The sequence below is a fragment of the Athene noctua genome, chromosome 1 (assembly GCF_965140245.1).
Source record: "Athene noctua chromosome 1, bAthNoc1.hap1.1, whole genome shotgun sequence".
Taxonomy (NCBI): domain Eukaryota; kingdom Metazoa; phylum Chordata; class Aves; order Strigiformes; family Strigidae; genus Athene; species Athene noctua.
In genome coordinates, this window is record NC_134037.1 from 234,772,423 (window position 1) to 234,788,475 (window position 16,053).

Genomic DNA, 16,053 nt, shown 5'->3' on the forward strand with positions numbered 1-16,053 from the left:
CTTCCCAAGGGAAATGACCACTGGCCACAGGGCAGCAGCTCTGCTCACGGCTTTTCTCCCAGATTCGCTCCACCTCCTATAAATAAAGACTTAGTGGAGCAAAGGCCTTATTTTTTCACACGCACGTGTGTGCGTGCACTTTAAGTCCCACCTGCTCTAGCCATGGGGCTATGGAGGCAATGGCTCTTTCTGGGTTGGGGTATATTTAATACACGTGTGACCCTCACAAAGGCTGGTTAGACTTTTTGACAGGAAGTGGGAAGGAAATAAGGGAGAGGTTTGAAAGAAAAGACGAGAATGACAGCAAAGTGCCAGGCAAGATGGTTAAAATGCTAAAGGTAGGACAGCATTTCACATGTATATTGCAAAACATTTATCTGAAAGTAACGTTTTGTTAGCTTAGCAGGGGGCAAAAATAATAAAAATCAAGACATACACAGAAAACCCAAGAGTCATTTGTAAAAGCTAACTGAACATCAATGGATGTTCAAAGCCAGATCAATAATTTCAATACATTTCTCACATAAACTGAAAGGAAAAATGTCATGATTTCAAATACCACCTCATCAATCTGCATAAAATAACTCCACAGTGCTCTAAAGAGGCATCTCTAAACTGCTGCTGATCTCCCAACACTCTAAACACCTAATTGATTTTAAGTCACAGATTTTATTCATATTAGTGAATAAAAAGCCTAGAAAAAGCCTAGAAATCCTAACCCCACCCCCCCACCCCCCATTAAAAAGCTACTTTTACACTGCATCTACCTGGAAGAGTCAAACATTGATTTTGCACAGCACAAAGCAATGTTCTCTCACAATCTGTTTGTACCTACTCTCAGTTTTCTGCTAGTTGAGATAGGTCAGCATGAGCAGCATGTAAATGAATATGACTATGTGATAACTTTAACCATAGCAGAAGTCTTGTTGTTCCTTAACGTCGCTCAGCAAAAGAGCCTATTTTTACCTCAAATGTTAGTGGTATGTCACTAGAGATATCCCACAGAGTACAGATGGGATTAACAACAGGGGTGCTATCTTGGAAACTAAAGCTCTAAATCTTTATAAGAGCTGTGCAAATATTTTCATATCAAAGGAAAAACCCATATATTTTTGGCTTTTCACCAATTCTGCTGGGCAGGGTGTGAATATCTCTGGCATTCTCTGGTTAAAAAAAAAAAAAATAATAAAAATAATACTTTTCCTCTCAAATATAAGTAGCCCTTTTTGATACGCAGAAAAATGTCTGCAAGACTCAGCTTTAGGTTTAATTCTCAAAAAGGAAGCCAAGAAGTAAGGCACTGCAGGAGAAAATTAAGCTACAAAACACCATGGTACTGATGGGCACCACAGCTGTATTTCTCTAATCATCTGCCACGCCATCCACTCATCTTCTCAGCTTTTCTACATGCAGTTTACGCTTCATGTTTAACTTCCTCCCTCTTCATATCCTCTGGATAGTCTGTGGTTTGACATTTAACCTGCCACCAAAACCTATTCCCAGTCAAATCTGAAGACTGCTCTTTGGTGCCTATCCCTCATAATGTATCTGGAGGAAAACCACAAAGCTGAACAGACTCTTAAGTTAACAACCACTTCTAGACTCCACTTTGACATTTTCACATAATCTTACAGCATTTTTAAACTAATACCCTAAGTACATAAGCACTGTTTCTGGGATAGAAACTTGCTCAAGACTCTGAGAGGGGAAAAAAAAAAAAAAAAAAAAAAAAAAAAAAAAAAAAAAAAAAAGGACATTCCAAGATACAAAGACCCAAGATTTGTCCAAAACAAACAACAAAGCAAAATACGTTCACTCGAATACACGGAAAATACGAAATGACAGAAATGTAGCTGCTGAACAGCTTGTCATAAGAAGCCAGACTGGTCCTGATTCTCTTTAGGAAAATCTGCAAAACCCACCAAAAACCTCAGCAAGACACCCTTCCCCCCAACAATCCCACAAACAGACTTTCAGTGACAAAAAAAAAAGAGATTTGCTAGAAACTCCAGTCCGATATGACTTCTGTACTACTTTTTATTTTCCATCAGTAGCAACAGCAACAATAGCAAAGTGCTGCAACTGTCACTTCAGCAGAAGTTATAGAGAAAAAAAAAAGTTTTTATGAGATATCTAAGCACTTGAAGCCATTTGCCTAGTTCTTGCAATTAAGCACAATCATATCTCCAGCAGATTTTCCTTTTACCCTCTAGGTATGATTCCCTTACATCAGACTGAATTTAAGCCATTATATTTAGAGAAGCTGGTATGAACAGAAGGACAAAAGGGGGAGAAGACAAAACTAAACAGAATACTAAACAGAAACACTTTTATATATTATGTACAAATGTCAAAAATTGGATATGCTGAACTTTGGACAGTAAAGTTGCAGACAGGGACAACAAAGCACCAGATGAAATGCAAGCTGATTCCCAGCACACACATCAATTTAGCGTTTGCATTGCTGTCACTGTACAGACATCAGGATCTTGCAGGTTTCTAGCCTGCAGGTATTTCAGTTCAGTGTCCAAACTTGGCATGATCCAATTCCACCACAGAACACTAAAATTCAGGGTGGGTACATGTGTAAGTCTCAAATGAGTTACAAGGTTGATTTGTAGTAGCTGTGTAAGGGGAGTGAAGGAGAGCACAACCCATACTCACCTGTGCAATGAAGGTAGTGTTTTCAATGATGGTCATTTCTTGTCTACTTTCACCCAACACAAGACTAACAAGTTATTTCCAACAAAAAATAACTCCTTATACACAGAGCATACTTCATAGTGACTGGCAACCCACAAGAGGTTTCTGGGTACATTTTGAAATACAACATTTGGTGTAAATGTTGAAATCTAGCAATCCTTGGATTATTCTGCCTTGGAGCTGGAAAACTGATGACACAGATAAGCCTGTATAACTTCTCTAAGTTAAATTATAAACCAACCTCCCTTGCTTATAAAGTTGATTTTTTGTCAGCATTAATCTGTTTTTCTAAACCTACCAACAGCTTGTGCATGATACAGATCTTCTGCTTCAGAAATCAAGCTTCATATGGACAGTTTTTTTAAAAATCCCATACCACAACACAAAGATACTTTACCAAAAGTCATCAACTTAAATCTCTAGTTATTGCAACTAGCTTAATACTACTTACTAACCCTGCCCTTCCCCTCTCCTTAGCTACTTACAGCAATTTCACATTTATCTTAAAAGTATCTTAAGTTCTTATGATCCAGACCTATTAGGCTTGTCAAAGACAGAGATGGATCTCCTGTTAGGTAATGTAGGTCCATTGCATTTTTATTCTTCTCCAGGGAAGATTACAAAAAACAGAAGGAGAAAAGTATCAGGCCTTGAATAATCAACAGTCAAACTCCTACATCTGAACAGCAACTTCTCAAAGCTTTCAGTGGGTTGTCTCTATTTTACCTCTGTTTCACCAGCAGGTTAGAGGTGTCACGCACACGTACATATGTTACAGGTTAGAAGGGCTTATTCTTACTTTTATTCATCTGGGGACTTAATACCACATTTATGACCAACCATAACAGTGAAGAAAAAACAGATTGCATGAACTTTTTCCACCTTTCCAAACTCAGGTACCAAAAATACATAGGAAAAATACAGGATGCCTGTCATCTGGCATCTGCATAATGATCAGGAAATCCTCAGTTGTTCATAAGAATATGGTGAGTAAGATTGTACAGCTTCTGTTTGTGTACCTAGCTTATTTCCAGAGCAAAAATCTCTTTCTAAACTGTTGCTCTCTTGCACAGCATCAGACAGTAACATGCATAGATGCCTGCCAGTGTGATGTTAAATACTCCAATGTGTGATTCAGTGAACTGTGAGTACTCAACACCATGTAATACAACCAAAAGCATATAGCTCCTTGGTTTGGCTTTTATCTTGTTTAAAATTATTCTGTGTGATTCAAACGATTTTTTTTTTCCCTAAAAGAATATTGTTCTTGGTACAATTTCATGCTAAAGGGATATAGAGGAACAAATTGTGGACATTTTGGATCAGGAAACATGAACTCTGTCATTTAGCAAAAATATTATGGCCTGGTACTCAAGGAAGCTGGCAAAGCAGGCACAACAGGGAAATGCCTTTTAAAAGGACACAGGATTAAATTGAAGAGACAGGTTTGCCCCACCAGGACATAAATTCCTTTCCCACTATTAATCCTGCACTTAAGACAGAACTAAAAGTTGTAAAGTCCTTAAGAATTATTAAAAAAAAAAAAAAAGCAACAGAAGAGACAGGTTTTAAACTCTTGGCACCAGCACCTGATAGCATCTGGAGTTTCTCCCATCTCTAGAGCAGCAACAAGCCTTAGCAGAACAGGAAAACTGAAACATGAAACGCTCCACAAAACCCCAGGACATGCAGAGCTAAAAGGAAGGGGTGCCAAGCCCTTCTTATCTCATTCCCTTGGTCTCAGTGTGCAGCAATGAAGTCAAAGGCAATTTTGCAACTGACTTTGGCAGCTGCAAAATCACCTCCATGGGTATTTGTGTTGACAGTAGTCACGCAACCGTTCTTCCATGCAAATGCACATCACATCCTCCACATGCACCTCATCTCACACACCGGTCCCCAGCTGCTTTATCAGTGCAGGAGCAAGCAAGGTGAACAGAAGCTGATAATGGCTTCATTGTTGCTATGTAAAAAAGCAGGGTTTATTGATATAAATATTTGTTCCATAAATCTTAGTCTTTTAACTGTAGCCTTAATAAAATGCTGCTCTCCTGACTCTTTTGAACAGTACCAAATTTGTTACAGTAGACGGAGATGAAACAGAGGACAGATTACAGTGACCTACCTGAACAAGCAGTCTTGTTAGATACACTTCAGTGAAAGGGGAAGAAGCTAGACACTTCAGGTTATTTTACATCTAGCTTCATGATGTTTCTGAACACTGACTAAAGGCACTGCAGCCTGCCATGAAAGCACTCAGCGCAGCACCCTGAAGCAGCTCTAACTCACTTGGGTTCATCTTCCACAACAAACACAAGTCTTGGACCAGCTACACCAGAAACTGCAAATCTTTCAGCCCATCTAGGCCAAGTGCAAAGATTAGGCCAAATTTCAACAGCCCCCGTATCCATTTGCTGTACTAAATTAAAAGCCTGTGACACTCTGAAGAGTTTTGCTGCAGGGCGGGTTCAGAAAATGTTACCAAACCTGTAGTCACCGCAGATGGCACTGAGTCACCAGTGCCCCACCCGAAGGTGTTTGGTTACCAGAGAAAGGGTGATGTGTTCAAGGAGATCCTTCAGTGACATACTGGATGCCACCTGCACTGCTTTGTGATGACCAGACTCCGTGGCTGCGCACAAAACTTTTAAGAAATTGGGATGTCAACCCCCTTTTTTTGTGAGATGGGCCAGGCAGCCTTTCTATTAATATTCTTTTATGACACCCATCAACAAAAGGCATAACAGCATATCAGTAATAAATGAAGCAGTATGACCAGCATGTCACATGCTGTCCATTCTTCCTCAGGTTCAACAGATCTGTCCACTTGATAACAGGGTTTCTCCTCTCTTGCTCCCTATTTGCATGCATCCTCAGAACACTACAGAAGTTCATGCCAGAAAAAAGGAAGACAGTCTAAAGTGCTGAAGGTTTTATTTCCTAGATATTTAAATACCCCCCTACTTTTCTAGTTAATTCCAGAAAGGGTATTTCTCACTGAATTCACAGTTTCGGTTCTACATGACCGAGATTAATTTTTTATGGCATTTATAGAATACTGTAATAAATTAATTGTTCTTTTCCGCATCAGAGCCTGAATAGGATGTCAGCAATTGCACGTGTCACAAGAATACCTTATTTATTTCAGATGTTGGAAGAGAGGAGGACGGTTGATAAAGAAGGCTTTAGTCCACTTACCCTACTTAATCTCCCGATTGTTACATTAGATATGCCAGTGCTGCAATACCTTCTTTAAAATAGATGCTATTTTTTAAAAAATTTAAAAGCAAGGCATTAGAAAGAGCCCTTCAGAAGAATAGGAGTCATGTGTGGTGGCACTTCTCAACCATCAGAATGTAGCTGAGAAAATGTCAAAGCCTTAAGGACACATACATCCATGCAAGCAAGCAAACAACCAAAAAAACCACCCATAAAATAAAAGTAAGAACCAAACATTCAACCTAGCCAATTTTTCAGTTGAGAATGTTTAAAAAGCATTAGGGCAACACTACACACATTAATAGTTTTTTTTCAAAAAAAAAAAAAAAAGACAGACACATGGGGGAACTGGGTCAAATTCAACCCTTATCTAAGAAGATGGATGCTAGCACAGTCAATAGAGTTCAGTTAAAGTCTGAACGGGTCCTATTCTGTGACGAACAAGAAGCATCATTAAGAAAGTGTGCAAACTTCTGTATGTTATGTGTGTACATGGAAATGTGTTTTGGAAAAGATGTATATTTGCCTTTATACTTACAAGTGGCTTCCCTGCATCCTGTGTATCAAGTTGTGTTCTCCCCCCTCTTCCCATTACTCAGAAAGTCTTAACTGATCTGCTGTAAGCTCCCTCTATCTGCATACTGCATAGCTTGGTAGGCATGATCATTTCTACATTATCTAAAAACAGTTCTTTCCAAGGCACAGATGGCTCCTGCTGAAAGTTGCAAAAAGTTGTATTAGAAGCATCAAGCCTCTCTCTGTCCAACCTCACGCCCCCTGAGCTGCCCAGGGCATCTTCACCTTATACCTACGATTTTTCAGCTGGGAAAGGAAACAAGGAGGTTCTCCACAGGCCCTGCAGTTAATTTAGGCTTTGCCACACTTCTCTGCCAATTCCGGCTGTATTAGCAGCTTTTAGCTGTCTCAGCCCACATACCGCACTGGCTGTGCTACAATAACAGCTCAATTGTCACAGGATAAATCTTCTTGTTTAAGCATCTCAGGCAAGTCCTAGTTGGAAGCTATTCTGCACGCGAGCAAAATCAGGGTTGCTGTGGAGCTGTACCCCAGAAGACCTATGAACCTTGGTTTTATGGTGAGGCAAAACAGCACCTCCCCAGCTCACATGGAAGGAGACAGAAATCTGAAAAATCAGAGTCCTGATTACCAAGCTTCTGCATTCACGGGTCCACAGGGTCCAAAACCAGCTCTGGGATAGCCAGGGTCTGTGGTTCATGCAGGAGCCAGACCTCTTGATGTGATGGGGTAATTGTTTTTGCAAGAGTTATTTTTCCTGCCATTTTTTGAAGTTTCTTGTTGTCACAGTAATAAAAATATTCCTTATGATTTACTTCCCTAAACTCAGGAGAATGAATTAATCTATTTTCTTTAATAGGTATTTATTTCAGAACAGCTCAGTACAACACTTTAGAGGAAAGGTAGTGTTACTGAAGAGTCTCATATCTTCTCTTGTGAGGAAGCCCTATGTGCTTCCTCTACATCGCAGTGCAAAGTCCTGAGTCAACAAGCCACATAAAGCATTTGTGTAAATACCATCCAAAAAAAGGCTGCTCTCTTCCCTTTCTGCCTTGCTGCTGAAGTGCCTGCCTTATCCCCGATCCCTCCTCTCCCCAGATCACACACATTCACCCCAGGAACAGCCTCCATCCCACAGTGATAAAGTATGGCAGAAAACACTGAAAAACAATTTCCTCCTGTAAAATAAGCGTTGTCATTAAATTCACAAGCTGTTTCCATCCTAATACACCAGGGGAACGCTCCCATGTATTTTGCTGTGTGAGGAAAACACAAACCAGCTGTTCTGACTTTTATGAAAAATTTACATTGAGTTCCTGATTTTCTAAGTCTGAATTTCTCCTCCTTTGTCACTGACACCCAAATAAACAAACTAGCTCAAAGCCAAAAATCCTCAAAACCACAACGCAGAGGAGTCATGCTACAAAGCAAATCAAAAAGAAACTTGAGTCTAGAGCTTCTGCTTTGAATGTCTTCTTTAATCAGGCTCTGAAGGATGAATTCAGCAGGGGAGGGCAGATTCTGTTGGTTTATTTAGTTACTTATTTTAAGTTTTAGTTCAGAGTCAAATTCTCTCAGTGCTTTTCAGTTAACTGAAGGTATTTCAGCATGAGACATCAAATACCAGAGGCCTCCCTGAAATCCGTGTGACCGATCTTACATAATTAACACACTCTGAGCTACTTGCTTTGAACCAAAAAGTTTCAGGATGATTTCACTAAGGGCACGAAGGGCTCCATGCCTGCCTTTTGGGTTGGGTTCATTTTAATACAGGCTCCTGCACAAGGTGGGGGAAGCACGACATGCACACACAAACATCAGCTGCATGAAAATTGTGTTAATATCATGTATCAGCTATTTCTCTTTCCACTGACATTCAGTTTTAACCTAAAATTTGTTTGCTGTTACTTAAAATCATATACTTCCACTACACTAACAATATAGAGGGTCAGAGTCTCAGATGGAAAAAAAAAAATTGATTTTATGTAGGCACAAATTCCTAATTGGGGGCATTTTGTATGCTGGGGTGCATCTTCTCAACTGGTCACTGGGAGAATGGCAAAAATAACACAGGTCTGTGTCACAGAGTTAGAGGAGAGAAATAGTATTAGCAAAAACCTAGCACTATAATTAGAATATGAGTAGCACTGCTCATTTAGGAAGCACTAGCACCCAGAAGATTGGAAAGGATCAATAGAGTGAGGTATCTTTTATATACATCTGAATACATACAGGTTTGCTGTTTTATGTCTACAATGTTCAACAGAAGTAAGTTTTGCTCTGTGTGTACCTACACATTAATTGGCAGTCTCATCTGCTATCCTGCTAAAACAATTAATGGTAAAATAGTTTTCAAATAGCCTTCCAAGCTGTTTTGTTAGATGCATTACTATTTGAAGTAGTAGGAGATCACCCTTTGTTTTGGCTGAGGCTCCTAGATCTCAACATTTTCTGCTTGACCCCCAGATCTGTTTTAATTTACTTATGCAAAAGCCCCCTGATTTCTGCAGAACTGTTCAAACACAAAGCTACTTACACATGCAAGTTCTTGCAGGATCAGGGCAATGAGAGAACACAATTTTATTCCCTTTATTCTACTGTTTCTCCAGCATAAAAAACTTATTGGTCTTCTACAACATCACACCATACCTTGTCAGTCTTTTTTTCTTGCTTTTCCAATATGGCCATGTTTTCCTTCAGAATTTTCACAATCTCAGCAGGATTTTTGTGCGATTTACTAAACAAAGGCATGTTTTTTCTTCACCCAGATTTCTTCCTTCAGGACAGAAGAGGACTGCCTTCAATCAAACGAGAAACAAAAATAGCTTTTAAGGTTTATACGAAAATGCAATAAAACCACACAAAGACATTATGAACAAGAGAAGCTTATGCCTCAGGCACTATATTTTGCTTCAGCTACTCATTAGAGCAGTAAAATTTCTCATGTACAGTTACTGCAAGTTCATCCAGAATTCACAAGCCACCATTAGCACATGGAAAGCAACTACTCAGCACCTGCACAGGAGCTGCATGCGTCCTAAAGACCCTGACAGGTAAGCTTGCTCCAGCAAGTTTATGTCTGTGTCCAATATATTTTGAACACTGCATATCTGGCAAACTTCACTAGATTTCTAATAGCGGTTTCTGCCAAACTTCACTGGTTTCATCATGATGCAGATAACTGTAGACACCAGCATACCAAAAGCATCCTTTGTTTAGAGCATCACAAGATAAGGTCCCAGCTTCTCTGCCATCACTCCTTCTTCTTCAGCTGCTTTTCTTTTTCAGCCTAAAGCTGAAGAGGAAGCAATTTAAGGTATCCCCTAAGTCTGACAGACTTCAAGAACCTGTGGGTCAGATCTCACATGTGTAAAACATTGCCTGAATTAAATAAGGAACAGGAGATCAGGCCCAAACATGGACACAAATGTTTTCATGACATTTAAATGAAAGAGAGCATTTTAGAGAAAATGGTTTTGTTTGTTTAATTAAAAACATTCTTCCTCTGTATGGTTAGAAAGGCAAATAACACGTCACATGAAAGAAACCAAGTAGCTTCGTTTCTAATCCTACATAGCATTAAGTTATGATTTCTCATGGGTTTTGCTGAGGGTCCAATACAAAGATGTACTCAAGAAAATGGACAGACTACAAAGAGGAATATGCTCTGGTTAAGGCAGTACCACTTTACAGGGAAACCCCAGCAGCATTATGGACTGCATTACAGTTTGAACAATAATGAAAATTAGGTTAAAAAAAAAAAAAAAAAAAAAGCAAGCAAAAATAATCTCAAACTTTCATCGCCTTTCACAACAGAATACCACCATCGCCATCCCTCCCCACACACATTTGGAAAATTAGTCATGAAAACAGAAATATATACCACAAACCACTTCAATCTCCTGATTATTCTTCAACTTTTACAATTTAAAAAAAGCTTTATACAAGAGATTTTTAAAGGAGATAATTAAATGAGCACAAGACACACAGTATAAAGAAGAAAAGAGAACAGTGTAATGTTTTCCCAGTCATCTGGAAGAACCCACTCCTCTCATGTTTCGTTGTTACCACTGACACACTACAGAGTCCATCAGGAAGTATGACCCCATTTGTGGCATACATCCATGTGTTACTAATCCCCAAATACCCTATGGAATTAATACCCAGATTAGATATACATTCTATTGCAACTATAAATAGCAACCATATAAAACAGCAAAGTACAAAATTCAAACCATAGAGTACCTTAAAAAAATAAAAAAAATAATAAAAAAAATCTATAAAGACTCTGTCTTAACATCTTATTAAAAACATTTTTGCAGATTATCTTTACAAGAACAGTTTCTATTACATGCAGGAAATACTTTTAAATGTCTTATTTAAACCAAAAGTTCCTTTATAGTGTCCAGAGCAGATGAAATTGTATATAGTTTCTCATTTGTTGCTAAATCAGTTTTACAGGAATATTTTCATGTTCAGCATCGGAAAGTTCACCTCTTTTGGATTTCCATTTTCAAGCTCCTCATGGATCAGTTCAAACTCATTTTTATTTCTGCAGTTTTGGCTATGTAACCTTCACTCCGTGGCTGAGATCTCAACTGCAGAATCCTGCTCCCATGGAGCTCACAACTGCAAGCTTTGGTAGCACTGTCTGACCAGCAATACAGCAGACTCACACCTCAACCTGACAGTGCGCAAGACTGAAGACTGGGTACACTAACGACTAACTCATTTGGGCACATTCAGCTACATACAAGCACTGGAAAAGACTGGGCTGCCAGTATTATACAATATATTTATTTAAACACTGATAGCAAGCACCAAGCACCCCATAATTCTGCACATGTTGCAATTAGAAGATTAGTAATTCACAACACACTTTGAGAAGGACCTGATTCTGCACGGTTTTATCATTCACGAAGATGAGGCATGAGGATGTGAAGGTGCAAGAAAGAGAGTCTGAGAGCAGGAGCTTAACAGGCACGTTGCATTTCAGAAAATAAGTATTTCCATCCAAGGTGGGGTAGGTTTATTCAGATTGCTGAAGCTATCCCTGCATTTTCTCCTTTGAGAAGTCTCCACACAAGGAAAAGCAAAGGGGGAAATAATTTAATTTTCAAACTGAAGTACTCATGAGCAAGATGTTCTGAGATTTTTAAAAAATGAAGTCCACATTTCTAACTGAAATGTTGATTATAAATTATAAACACATTTTCCTCCCAAAAAGTAACTTACATAGCTGTCTAGAGTATGGTGTTTGAATTTCAATAATCGTTACTTTTGCCATAAAACTCCAACAACCAGGCCAGCACTGGTTTTCCACTGTATGGTTCCAGTCTTACCACCAAGTCACCACCGACTGCACTGCTCAGTGATAAAATACCATTTCTCTTCATACCCTACCAGTGTCCTAACTGCAACAGCAAAACCACTGATAATAGGACAAGAAGGGACTCAAGAGACTGTTTAGTTCATCCCTCTGATGAACAGAGACAAGTCTGCTTCACTTCATTTATCAGTCTTACAAGGCAAAGCACCTGCTGTATGCAAGGGGAGGGACACAGAGAAAAAGGGGAAGAACCCCCGATGTGCATTGAAGAACATTTTTGGATTTACCCCTTTTCGGGACACTTTTTTTAATCCTTCAGAATCTGGCAAAAGATGATCCGTCACTTTCGAAAATACATACTGGCAACTGCAGGTTATGGTCCCTTTTGCTTCTCCATGCAGAAATCTCCTGAGGGGCACATGCTACTCACAATTACAGGTAGAAACAAACAGGGATAAAGTCCCTTTGCTGATATCTGGGAGTCGTACTCCTTAGTCTTATGGCCAGCTATTCCATAAGGCACACAGCAAAACATGAGCTCCTCTCCTCCAGCTTCACTCCTCATGACTGGATACTCTATCATCAAAGAAAGCATGAGCTCTTGCTAAAGTTCTTAACACAGCTGGGCATTTCTGCCCTGTCCTCCTCTTTGTATCAGCTCTCTGCTCTCTAAGCTCTACTTGGAAGGTCTTCATTCAGGGACAAATTTGGTTTAAATTCCCTATTCCTTTCATCACTTCTTTTCAGTCTATTTTCTGGAAATTGGTATTTTCCAGGCATCTAGCCCTCTGTCAAGGTTGGTTGAAATTAGCCAGTAAGTTCAAAAGTTACTATGGGAAGATAAATAGGATGAGAGATGAACAGTGTGACCACATAAGGTTCATTTTGTCAAGAAACCCGTCTAAACATAACTGAAACACAAAGGTGAATGACAACTGAAGAGAATGCAACACAGGCATACCAAAGGTACCTCATACTAAAATCCCTCATGAATATATTTTTAGACAGAGAAAACACAGCAGAACCCATGCATCTAACATGGAAATACAGTAAAATGAATACAATAGGAAAAAAAAAAAAAAAAAACTAGTCAAAGGAAAACTATCACATAGAGGGAGACTTGTCTGAGAAGGTAAGAGCAACTTGGGGACAGGAGCATATTAGAGAGGCATAGGAATTAAGAGCCTGCCCCAAAATTGTGGTACCTCAAAATAGGAAGATATTCTCAACACAGAAGAGAACTGGAATATCATTACCTGAGAAACTAAATTGCCTCAAGGACTGAGATGATAAAAGTGGGATAAAATTTAAGACTGGAAAGTACCAGCTAATGCTGAATGGCAGAAGAGACAGAGAGTTTGTAAATGCCCCATCCCTGGAAACATTCAAGGTCAGGTTGGATGAAGATCTAAGCAACATGATGTAGTTGAAGACACCTCTGCTTATGGCAGGGGGTTGGACTAGATGACCTTTAAAGGTCCCTTCCAACCCAAACCGCTCTATGATTCTATGAATATCTGCATCAAGCTGAGGACTTGCCATGAGAAATAACAGATACCTGATGACTACACCCGCATTTTAAAGACAGGAGAAAGACAGGCACAAATCTGTGATGAATTAAGGAAGTAATTACAAGTAGAAATACAAAGTCTTGATGGAACTTCATACACAACATTGTACACAATCCTGAACACCTGCAGTCAAGTAAAATCAACAGATAAGAGCAGATGTAGAGAAGGACCCTAGGCTAGCCAGAAAAACAAGAAGACCGACATGTCTAGGAGACTAAAAGTGCTTGCCTTGGTAAGCTTAGAATAAAAATACAGAGAAGACAAAGAAGTTATTTCAGCTCAAATAACAATAACACTTTATTTATGCAGAAGAAATTGGCTATAAACTGCCAATGAATAAACTTAAGCTGAAAATGTAAAGGTTTTCAACCACCGGAGCTTTGAGATTTTGAAATTACCTACTCTACTAGGCACTCTACAGAGCATCTGTTCATACATTTCTGACCCTGCTGTCTGGCAGCAAGGGACAGGACTGAATAAGCCCCTTTCTTTCCTACTTTCTAGGAAAACTTTTCCATCTAATGGTTATTCAACAGCATATGTTTTTATAACATCAGAAACGCATTGTGGACACTCCTGAATTCATAATGGGGGACTAGCCAACTTCTGAAACATTTAGTTGTGATGATGTTATATTTCACCGGTGCTCTTGTGAGGAGTTTATGAGACTGAGGAAAGAAACAGCTGTATCTCACTGGACTGACTCCCAGCCTCAGAGGTTGTCTCTCCTGGTCACACAGGGAACGCCCTGGCAGTGCTGTAGCAGGAACAGTGGTTTCCAAAGCTTGCTGTTGCCATCAGTATGAACAGGACGTTTTAGCCGCCAGAGCCGGATTCTCCAGCACATTTTACGAGCCCTACTTTTACAAAAATACTTTCAGGGAATATAATTCCATGTTTGTTTGGGAGAAAAAAAAAAAAAAAAAAAAAAAAAAAGGGACTGATTTTATTTTAGGTAAGTGACAAAAACACCAAAAGGCAATTTTAAAGCACAACTTTCTAAATGTTTGGCTGTTTCTGTTCAGTCAGAAAAAAAAAAGGAAAAAAATATCACACAGGCTAAAGCAGTGAGTTGAATCCAGAGGTGGATGAGGTTTATAAGATTTAGGGTATTCAATAGCCTGTCAAAGGTAACATAACATCCCTTCATACTCAGGGCCTGCCTTCCCTCAGAGACCTCCAGCTCTGCAAACATTTAACCAAGATGGAAAACACACTTCCAAAAAAACCTATATACCTGCTGTTACTCTGCCCCCTCTGCAAAGGGAGAAGCTGAAGCACAGAAAGACTAGAAGACTTACCCATAGTCACAAAAAAATTGGTGGCTGTATCAGGAATGAAACCTAGATCATTTGACACCAAAGCCTATGCTTTACCAGTCTTCAAAATATCACTTCTGCCAGTTTATCTGCTCATAAAGGGAATGTACTAAAAAAAAAAAAAATTAATGCAACTTGAGGTCTTTAATACAACTATAAAGTACAGTAAAAAATCTAGTTCTGCTTATAGGCACTCTCCCCACTTTCTTTGTTCTTAATCATATACTTTCTCAAAAGATTACAACTGAGCTCTTAAGCTCAATGAAGGAAAAATGCAGATGGCAACATCACTCTATTCACCGGCCCATCCCACTATGAAGTGACTCAGTTAAGCAGCTCGGTAACAAATGCTTCCTTCTGTGCACAAAGGCAAGAGTGGGAGAGAGCACGTGAGTCCAGCCAAGCACTGTTCACAGACATTCCTCCAGACAAGCCATTTGGACTTCAAAATGGATGAGCAAAAAAATTTCCTTCCCTTCAAGTATCAGACATCTGTCTTATCTCAGTTCCTAACCTTCATCAACTTATTGTTCACAATCAAAACATTTCAGTAACTCATACTGGGTGAGAGCATCTTGAATGGAAAAAAAGACCTTCATTTTCCATTTACTCTAGTGTGCCTAAGACCCATATATTTGGGGCCTGAATTAGCACACTTTCTTCATAATTTTGCCTAATTCAGTCTCTACGTAATAGAAGAGACGCTTTATTCCCTCCTCATTTCTCCCTCCTGCCATAATTTGGGAAAGTTGCAACAACTGCAACAATTACAGAATCATGCACCCAAACCAGGGGATGGAAGCCCCCATGAGTGATGATCACCTGAAGAAGTCCAAACCATCCTCCCCCATGCAATTCTCTTACACAATGTATATTTCATTCGATAGGCAGAAGTTATGAAGGCTACACAACAAGCAACCTCTGCAAATCTAAAACAAGTTGCAGATTTTGGAAAGTACATCGCTAATGAGACAACATATTAACAAAAGAGAGGATCAGTTTATGGTTAGGGTCAATGAATGCCATCTCTGCTTGGCAACAAAATTATTCCAAAACCTCAATAATTTACTCATCATAAACCTTGCTGTTGGCTACTTGTTGCATTACCTGGAATGAAGGTGAATAGTGGTTGAAACTTCACCTGAACACACAAAACACTGCAGTAATGCCTACCATTGCCACAAACATCTTTTTTTAGCGGCTGGCAAGAACCCTGAAGATCAGACATGGAAAATAAGTAGGCAGCTCTGCCCTTAATCTGATCACCTCTACCGAATGAGAATAATCTCACATAGTTGTTCAACACTGTCATGAAACTGAAGGCATTCATGGTGACGCTCCACTAAAGTGCTGTGGTGTAGCTCCATGGAAGCAC

The 16,053-nt window shown here is 39.4% G+C and overlaps 1 protein-coding gene across 4 annotated transcripts in view; it reads right to left on the bottom strand.

Moving 5' to 3' along the window:
* Window positions 1-16,053, bottom strand: part of CAB39L (calcium binding protein 39 like) — a 65,424-nt gene that overhangs the window by 27,629 nt on the left and 21,742 nt on the right. For all 4 annotated transcript variants that reach the window (XM_074913155.1, XM_074913169.1, XM_074913146.1 and 1 more), the window contains one exon: window positions 9,109-9,257. In XM_074913155.1, the coding sequence (XP_074769256.1) occupies window positions 9,109-9,210 (102 nt within the window). In that variant the 5' untranslated portion in view covers window positions 9,211-9,257. The remainder of the gene's footprint in view (window positions 1-9,108; window positions 9,258-16,053) is intronic.